We start from the raw sequence: 9,180 nt of genomic DNA, 5'->3' as shown, positions 1-9,180 counted from the left end.
TAACTTACTTTTGGTTAAATTATATGAGAAACAATTATTTTTATGTGTTTCTATAGTTATTTGATTATTGTAGACCTATTTAGACTTATTTGGCTAACAACGATATTTAAACTTTTCACGTTTATACTGCTGCTCATTTTCGTCCGATAGCCAACTGGGTTCCAGTCACTACGTCTAGTTTGCGAACAAACCTTATTTAATCAGACCATCAGTAGCCTGCATTGACTGTAATTTACATCGACAGCTTTATTTTACAAAAGAAGAAGAAAACGCAAAAAAAATGTCATTGGAACATATGAAGTCAAACATGAAAGCGAAGAAATCGGTCACATATACCTCCACCAAAAGATACGAGGTGGAAATGTTACGACCTCATGCACAAAACGAAAAAATGGCATTTCTGACTCCGATTAGACGCAGCCGCACTGTTTGACCACAACCTCGGGCACTTCAAAGAGGTTGATGTCACCTGAAGAATCGAACCGAAGTTCGGAAATAGCACCCAGGGTGATTGGTACACAGTCTACTGTCGGTTGAACTGCTGGGGTTGGGTTAAAGATTTGCTCCTGAAACGATTTTTTTAACCCAAGTATGTTAACAGTGGCAGATAATACCGAGGTGCGTTTAGATTTATTAACAAAAAGTAATTTATAGTTGTATAAGCTTCCGCAAGAGGGAGCAAGAGTCGTGCTTTAGGCATAAATAAACCTTGATCGAGATTCGTCCTCGGGAGGGTCGTAAGTAGGGATTAACCCAGTTTTAAAACTTTTTTAATTCATGATTTTGTGCCGAAAAATGTATGCAGTTTGTTACGACCCAGTATAGTAATCAAAAGCAGACATATTCGAAGAGTTATTTACCGGGCCATATAGGTTTTCAGGTTAAATCCATGGGCGTCCGCAGAGGGGGGCAAGGGGGGGCACGTGTCCCCCCTTGGAAAAAAGAAAAACGCATAAGGTCGGAAAATCCGCAACTTAAAATAAAACACAATAAACATTCACACATTGTTAGGCAGAAACTAACTTATTCATGGCATATAAATTAAAGACGTCGTTGGTATCCACCCCGTCAAACGCACCTAATACAAACTGTAACTGTGACAGAACAGGTTGAGGTTTTTCAAAAGATTAAATGAATCGAACATTATTACTTAACAATAGCTCGGTAACAAGCATATTATTACGTCATTGGTGGATGTGTCAAAAAGCCATCATGTAATATCTTCACTGTATCTGTTGTTACATGAAGGTCTGTTTATGTAAATCCCACTTCCGTTAAAAATCGTTTGCCAACCTACCGCATATTTCAGTAATAGTTAAAATTGTGTTTATTGTATTTTTATGTTACTTTGGGTCGGCAAGAATGAGTAGGACAGTCAGATGATTTTTGTTCTGAAATGCCGTTTCCCGAACGACGATGTGACGATAGTATTGCCCTCCCCTGTATTTTTTCCTGCGGACGCCCATGGTTAAATCCTATCAAACATTTTGCCCATGTATCCCGGGGATGATAAACAAATTTAGGCGTTTTTATTGCTAAATATATGTAGTTAAGATCGATCGGCGATAAAATTTTAGTTTCAAAAACGGTCCGCAGTGCAAAAGCGGTTACCGATCCCTGGTATAGGTGAAGAAGATTGCGTTGCAAACGTTCCGACAGGAACTACACGGAGCTTACCAGTTTCATGGTGATCGCGTGGTTGGTCGCATTCATGCGCTCCGACAGAGGGTAGGAACACACTCCGGAACATTCTCCGACGTCATAGTGCTGAGGGTATATCGATCCATGCTGTCAATAGATATACCATTTCAACGAAAACGCAGTACGATAAAGGTATGAAGCAACATACCCTTTTCGCATCAAAATTCACTGGAAAACTAACACGCTGACAGGCAGAGGTACTCCGACTGAGGACGCCTCTCATTGAACCGCTTGCATGTCGCTTGCTTCTCACGGTACCTGCAATTTATCAACGGGCAAACAGGTGTGTGTTATGTAGTTTATCGTTATGTCAGTGCCATTTCCATAGCGTTTAAACATTAACACCTCCAACCACGAGCCCTGCCTGCCAATTGGGAACGGCTCGCTATCTGATAAGCAGGTCAACAACTGATTGCGGCACCCGTAAGAACTTTTCTGCGGTGAAAAGCAACTTTACAGCACTTACGGGACGTGTTGACAAGCATGTGACTCCCTGTTGGTTGGTGGATGCGGTATTTTGCTGCACCTGGTGGTCTTTGACACATAATTGTGAGCGCCATGACTCGTCTCAGAATGTTGACGTGCTCACTTGACGGTTGCGACCCTTTTGAAGAAAAACGTAATTAGTCCGTGAATGCGATGTATCTATGGTGGGACACATGGATAGCAAACGACTACAACGCTAATCATTCTGTTTAGTTGTTTTGGGCTTAATTTTATGCCGAAAACAGTCTTGGATGGCCGAAACAGTCAGTATATTTAATGTTTTGACCACAATTAAAGACGGTTTTTGCAAGGCGCCTTTGGTGCAAAACTACTAAAAAACTCATACCTTTAAATGGTGTATCGTGCTAGAAAAGCGCGATTGTATTTGATTCATAAAAAAGTATTTTACGAATTTGTTAGCTTTTCTGCACTACTCAATTGCTATAAAAATATTGGCCACTGGCTTTCTATATGAAGCGCTCGCCTGCGGAAAAAAAATAATGGGGATGCTGAAGAACGTAGGAGCGTTTCGATCAGGGGTGTCCAACCCGTGGCCCGCAGAAAGGTTTTGAGTGGCCCGCGTGGTGTTGTTTGAAATGACTCATATTGGCAACTTAATCGCTTACTTAATTTATGGCGAACTTTCATTCCAAAAAATTGGCATTTATTGTTTGCTTTGTTTCTTTGTTAATAGATTAGTAATACACAACTGTTACTTTTATTGCGTCACAATGCGCATTGTTGCGCATCACAATTTCTGCATTGTTACGTCACAATCTGACTCGTGCTTGAAGATTCAGTCAGTAATGTTTCTTGGTTCGTTGAGATATATCTGGTATCAGAGACTCGCGCAAAACGCATTTAGCAGTGAAATAACTTCCGCACTCTGCAGTGATATAGATTATGCCAAACAGGAAACAAAAAGCAAATAACGCTAACAGAACTTTCCAAGAAAGGTTGACATGTGACTTTAAATCCCCTGTAAGATCAGTAATTTCTGACAGCCATATGGAAAAATCGCTTCGCATTGCTCCATCGTCCATCTCACCGAATGTTGTCAAACTTGTTAGAAAAAGACAGTGTCAAACTTCACATTGAAATGTCGACGTGTGGGAAAAACTTTGTTAACTCAACTATATCTTGGTGTGTTTATTGTTCTTGTAACTGTAAACGAGGATAATACACATTTCTAAGATTAGAATTTCGGTGTGAGGATTTTAATTAGAAATGATAAGACAGCTATTTCTAAGATTCCAAATTAACAGTAACACTCAAGTGGCCCGCGCAATCATTCGTAAACCGCATGTGGCCCTTTGGCCAAGAATGTTGGACACCCCTGGTTTAGATAAATCTGGGCGGTTAAAATCGCAAATTTGAAACCACTGTATAGTGTATTGTTCATATCGCTTAATGCATTAAACCACCCGCTTGCTCCTGCAGCAAATTATTGTCATGTAGAAGCAAAATTGAAGTATATGGACGAAACTATACCGCCGACGACTTTCGTTTGTAATACCTGCAACGATTTGCTGAAGAGGCCGAATTCGTACTGTGAGTTCAAGTGCAGCAGATGTCTCGCCCACAAACCACTGCCAGACGGGTTCCAAGTCCAGTCTAGCCAGCATCAGGTAACCTTCCATGGTGGGGCAGCTAGCCTGTACGATAAAAAAACAATGTAAAATTTAAAAAGGTAATTTAACAGCAAAAATACTCCAGTTGACTCCTGTTTTTTCGCCACTATACTGATGTGAAGTCGTTTGTCTTCAAAGCATGGGCAACAATCTCATAGATATGATTTGTTTAATTAAGTGCAGAACTGATTACATTTGTTTTAAGTGGAAATTTGTCTGTGGAATTAGGATTTGCCGAAAGTGAAGATCGTGATGTGTCACAAAGTCACGTGACGTTAGCAGCTGCTAGTGGTTGGCCGGATCACTTAGAGAGCAAAGCAAGTTGCAGCAGCCGAAGGCGTTTATTGGCTTGTGACGTTTTCACGATTGGTTTACTTTATGAAAACATAATAAGAGATTACAAGCAGCTGGGCTTGTTGCACAGATGGTGCTGCAATCGTACCTTGCCATCGAACGTGGGAATCGCGATAAAAAGCATATTTCTTGAACTTGTTATCAGAAAATATCTACCTTTGTTTACAGTCTACTCTGCACCAAAAGGAGGGTTTTCTAACACAAACCTGTTGTGCCTGATAAAGCACTGTGGTGAGGTTCGCTTTTCGCTGTTCGACCGTCACCTCATATGACCCGAAGCGCTCGTCAATTTGACATGGCGGTACTCGTTGCAAGATCAGATCAGCTGTCATCGGTTTGGCGTCCACAAAGCGTTCTCTGCAAACAAACGAAAAGTGCAACCGCATGTCTTTTGGCTTAATTAGTATTCGTCTTGGACGAGACATCACCTAACTACGGTCCGCGACCCCATTTTTTGGTTTGTTAAATCGTATTGATAACTTTGTAACATTCAAAAATTATTCTACTCCTCACGAAAGTTTCCCTGTCACGATATGTACAATAATATTACATAATTTCATAGCATTACAACGACCAGGATATTATCCAAAGCCATGGACGATTTTATCCAAAGGACGAAAGCACCCTCCGTTTCTGAACCACCAATCATTGTAACAGTTGTAATTTAGTGGGAGTGCACGTTTTGTTGCGTATCAGAACACGTTTGTTTGCGAATGGCGCCTGGTGTTCAAAAAGCCGCTGGTTGAGGTCGTAAACATTACAGGTAAACGACAAGATAAACTAATCAGGCTATAAATGCCTTTCGTTTGCCACTATTGTGGATTGTAGCAGTGACGTTTACTCAGGCGACAAAGTCAATGTATTTAAGTAAAGTTTTGTTTGAGCAAAGTAACGAAAGTACGAATTTAAGTAAGGAAACTGATACCTGTCCGATGGCGGGTTGAACACCACTTCCACTGTGTTTCCGTCAATCATTTGCGAGTCGGGGATCATGTTTTTGCCAAATTTCGTGTTTTTAATTACTCTTTTCTTGTAAAAACTTCGCCATTGCCTTTGAACAAGCCTTGAATAGTTGGCACACGGAGCAACGATGTCCTTCAAGGTTCTTCGAACAGTTTTGTATCCGGGCTGTTCATTGACAATGTGGACGATATCTGGCAACAAATCCACAAAAGCGGTCAGAAACACACAATTATTATTCGCCCATCAGACAAGTATTGTTGAATCACCTTTAATGTATTCCAATTGCAGCCCTTCTATATCGCCTAAAAAACAACAAAGGTTATTTAAATGCCCATTCTAAGTCAGAAATAGCAAGCAAGTAGCACAAGCGGTTGTAATAAGCGGAATAATTTTTTTGTCCCATTTCATAAAGTCCCATTCGTTGCCACAATTGATGCGCACGCAAGCCACCAGTAATAATTAAGAATTTGCCGCGCGGCAAGCCAAAAAGTTTAAATCAGAAAAACTCCGAAGAAATAATTATAACTTAATTTTGAACGTGCAGCAAAATTAATTCCGTATTGAATCTTATATTGGTATTGCTTTAAAGTACAAATTGACGCAACCACAAGAAACTTTAACGATGTTACATTACAAAACATGTGGCAAATTTCTTTAATTAAAAACTTAGATATCTTGGCATTACCCACCAAGAAATTACAAACAGACAGATAATTGGACACACAAGCCTTCCAAAGTGTCACGATGTGTAAAATTACAAAGTCGTCAACAAAATTTTAGTGATATTGAAACCATGTTTTTGACATCTGGTTACTGCAATTAATATTAAACCTATTAAGATGTTTAAAGTTTTGCTGTAGATATGTTACAAAGTTGTTGGTGTTTTTTTTTAATAAAGTGTGTTATCATATTGAAACTTAAGTAGGCTAAGTCAGATGTATTATGACCAACCACAAAGCATATTTTTCAAGAAGCAAATCGATAGGCAAGCAGCTATAGCGGTTGATTTATTTTTAAATTTAAACGGCGCAAATCCATTTTACCATGTTTTACATTTTTTGTTAAAAGATAACTTTGGGCTTCGCCCAACGGTTATCTTAGCAGAACCGGCGCCACATTCAAAACGTTCTTACACCATCATGCAAATTGGTAATGCACACGTCCTTTTCTGGACCAAACCGACTTACCTTCTGTTGGAAAGGTAACACAAACTCCTGAATAGCAGCAACGTCAGGAAAGTCAAACAGTATGGTTTAAGATTTTCAGTTAAAACAAAACTTACTTAATGCCGCCAAACCATTTTATAGAAGACGGCGCAGCACCGAACATGTCCGACTTAGCCATATGATACTGAGGCGTCGCCGAAAATTTTTTATGAAACGTTTCTTTGATGTGCAATGTGCATTTTACTTAACCCCCTAAGCGCATGCTCACTTTTGCCTGACGGTTATATCACAGCATTTTTGTGATACGCCATGAAAAAATTCAAATGTAAACTATAAAAAGGAGAAATAGGTTGGGAGTTGGGACTTACGGCGGCGGCGATTAAGGGAGCCTGGATGGTTCATTCTTGCAACAACTTCCTTCATTGACCTGCATAGTTCAGCAGTTTCCTCTCTAAAATAAGGCACATACTTAGCATTCTGCTTACCCACTGCAAAAAGTGTTTATAAACGAATTTACTTTCTTTAAAGAATCATCAAGAAATCAAAAAATAACAATAACAGGAAAGTTTAAAAAAACGTCTAAACAAAAAAGAAAAAAGTATGTCGGTCCTCATTCGACTTATGAACAGATCCTATGTATGAAAGAGATACCCTAGGCTCAAAAGTTTTATATTCTGCATAAAATTGCCTTAATGCAAACTTACATGTCAAATTCTTCACCAGATAGACAGCTTTGAATGAAGAGCTGTTCATGATGTGTTGGAACAAAGTCGCGTTTCAAATTCCTGCCATCCGAGCGCTGCACGTGGCTCAATCTGAAAGCAGAAGCGGCAAGCAAACACCAGGTTGCCAACGTAACTGAAAATAACATGCTGTACATCGTATTCTGTTAACACTTGCGTCGCTTCAACACCCCTCGAAAGTTTACAGCAAAATCGGAAGGGCGCTTATTGATATACGAGCGCTGTCTGCTCTCGATTTCGAAACAACGATAAGAACCATAAACTTTCAGCAGTTCCCACGTTAACGACGGGAGAAAGCACGATTAAATGTTTGTGGCAAGCTAGTTACGTTTTTCGTGACAACATGATGTAAGGAACAAACCAACAGTTGCGCGAAACCACAGAAAATGTAAACGTTGCAGCAATTAAAGTAGTACGTCAAAGTCCACATTTAATAAAGGCAGTAACTTGGAACTGCAAAATTTGTGCCACTTATAATGCGGATGTGTAACGATATGTAAACCTTGTGAAAAGATAATAATAGTTTTAATAAACCCGACTCGCTTGTTGTATTTTCTGGGACAGGTTGTTCCGGTGTTTGATTTTATGAGCGAGATTGTAAACTTGACGTGTTGACATTTAAACGTACTGTTTTGCTAACGTTGCAAATTGCTACATAGATTATTAACCAGCTTGTATTTACTTAAAGTCATTGCCTCCAAAACAAGGTTTACCTGACACTGTGGCGTGTTCGTAAGCAGTGGTACTAAATACCGTATGTTACCGAATGGGATTGCATGTGACCACATGGGATACCGCATGTGACCACATGGGATACCGCATGTGACCGCATGGTATACGTCATGTTATCACACGACAGGAAGTTGTAAAGGACTTGAATATGCTTTTACGAAAATATAATGTTGCGGATTTTTGGAAGCGGTAACGGTTAGAGCTATTCGGGTTGGGTGAGGGTTTGTAAATAAAATTGCATTTCACATACAATGCAGCATTTTAAGCGGAATAACATGCAGTCACATGCGGTACCATGCGGTCACATACGGTATTTAGTACCACCCTTCGTATGTTGTACTGAGGGATGAAAACAAAATACTTTCTCCTAGATCTTATTACCTTTTCTTTCAGAATCAATTTCACCAAGTCGCTTGGGCGTTTTACTAAAAATTGAAAATTTGTCATGCAGCAAATCCGTCACTGATGATGCAGCCGAGAACACAGTTGAAAGATTACAAGTAATATTTGTGACGGTCAAGTGCAAAGGATAAACTTGAATTGCCGATCATACCAATATATATCGTTTGGAAAAAATGGACGCCAACGAAACTACTGTATAGGTACAGGACGTGTAGATCCTACTTCAATTTTTGCAATTTGTTCTTCTCGTCTATTTATGTTGTTGATAACTTATTGTTTTCTTACATGTGTTGTTTTGCTCTGTATAAATCACCTAAAGTATTACTTCTTAACCACAAACTACCTCCTAATTAGAATACTACCAAACTAAAAATGATTTAGGTACACTATTCACGGTTTTGAATAATCTGAGCAAAAAAATCAGAGCCAGTATATTGGTGTATAACATAACTACGTTTCGACAAGTGCTATTGTCATCATCAGGTTGTAAAAAATAAAAGCGACAGAAGGCATGCAACTGGGTGACATACAACGGTAAAAAAAGCGACACGAAGTTAACATGTAAAAGCAATTAAACGGAGCTTCTGTCGCTTTTATTTTTTACAACCTGATGATGACAATAGCACTTGTCGAAACGTAGTTATGTTATACACCAATATACTGGCTCTGATTTTTTTGCTTAAAAATGATTTATTAGCATACAACTTTTGCTTTCTATGATTCCTAATATTTGCTACCTCATTTTTTACCTGTAGTTCTTCTGACAATCGAGTCTAGATGGTTATGTGCTTGCGTGTGTTGCTTCGGATTCATAGCAGCATTAAAAGTGCAATTATTTACGGATTTATAAGAAATAATAGAGAAATTGAAATTCAAGCACCGGTAATTGTCCTATTTTAACAGTAAGATAGCTTTACCAGCGTCGGTATTCATCAAAGACTGATGCAACATCTGCCACAATACCAGTATAACATAATGTTACAAACACCAGTAACTCAAGAT

The 9,180-nt window shown here is 39.2% G+C and overlaps 1 protein-coding gene across 1 annotated transcript; it reads right to left on the bottom strand.

Annotated features, from left to right (window-relative positions):
• Nucleotides 1-241: 241 nt before the first annotated feature.
• Nucleotides 242-7,652, bottom strand: LOC145230298 (uncharacterized). Its single transcript, XM_080095686.1, has 11 exons — nucleotides 7,006-7,652; nucleotides 6,670-6,752; nucleotides 6,323-6,349; nucleotides 5,402-5,437; nucleotides 5,098-5,326; nucleotides 4,379-4,529; nucleotides 3,704-3,842; nucleotides 2,168-2,305; nucleotides 1,850-1,959; nucleotides 1,678-1,788; nucleotides 242-566 (listed from the first exon to the last, which is right to left on the bottom strand). Exons 1-11 carry the CDS (start codon nucleotides 7,179-7,181, stop codon nucleotides 411-413), a joined length of 1,356 nt encoding a protein of 451 aa, XP_079951812.1. The 5' UTR covers nucleotides 7,182-7,652; the 3' UTR covers nucleotides 242-410.
• Between the last annotated feature and the right edge of the window lie 1,528 nt (nucleotides 7,653-9,180).

This window comes from Phallusia mammillata, chromosome 5 (genome assembly GCF_965637545.1).
Source record: "Phallusia mammillata chromosome 5, kaPhaMamm4.hap1.1, whole genome shotgun sequence".
In the NCBI taxonomy this organism is placed as follows: Eukaryota; Metazoa; Chordata; class Ascidiacea; order Phlebobranchia; family Ascidiidae; genus Phallusia; species Phallusia mammillata.
Note: the sequence above shows the minus strand (reverse complement) of the source record. Positions and strands in the feature narration are given on the sequence as shown.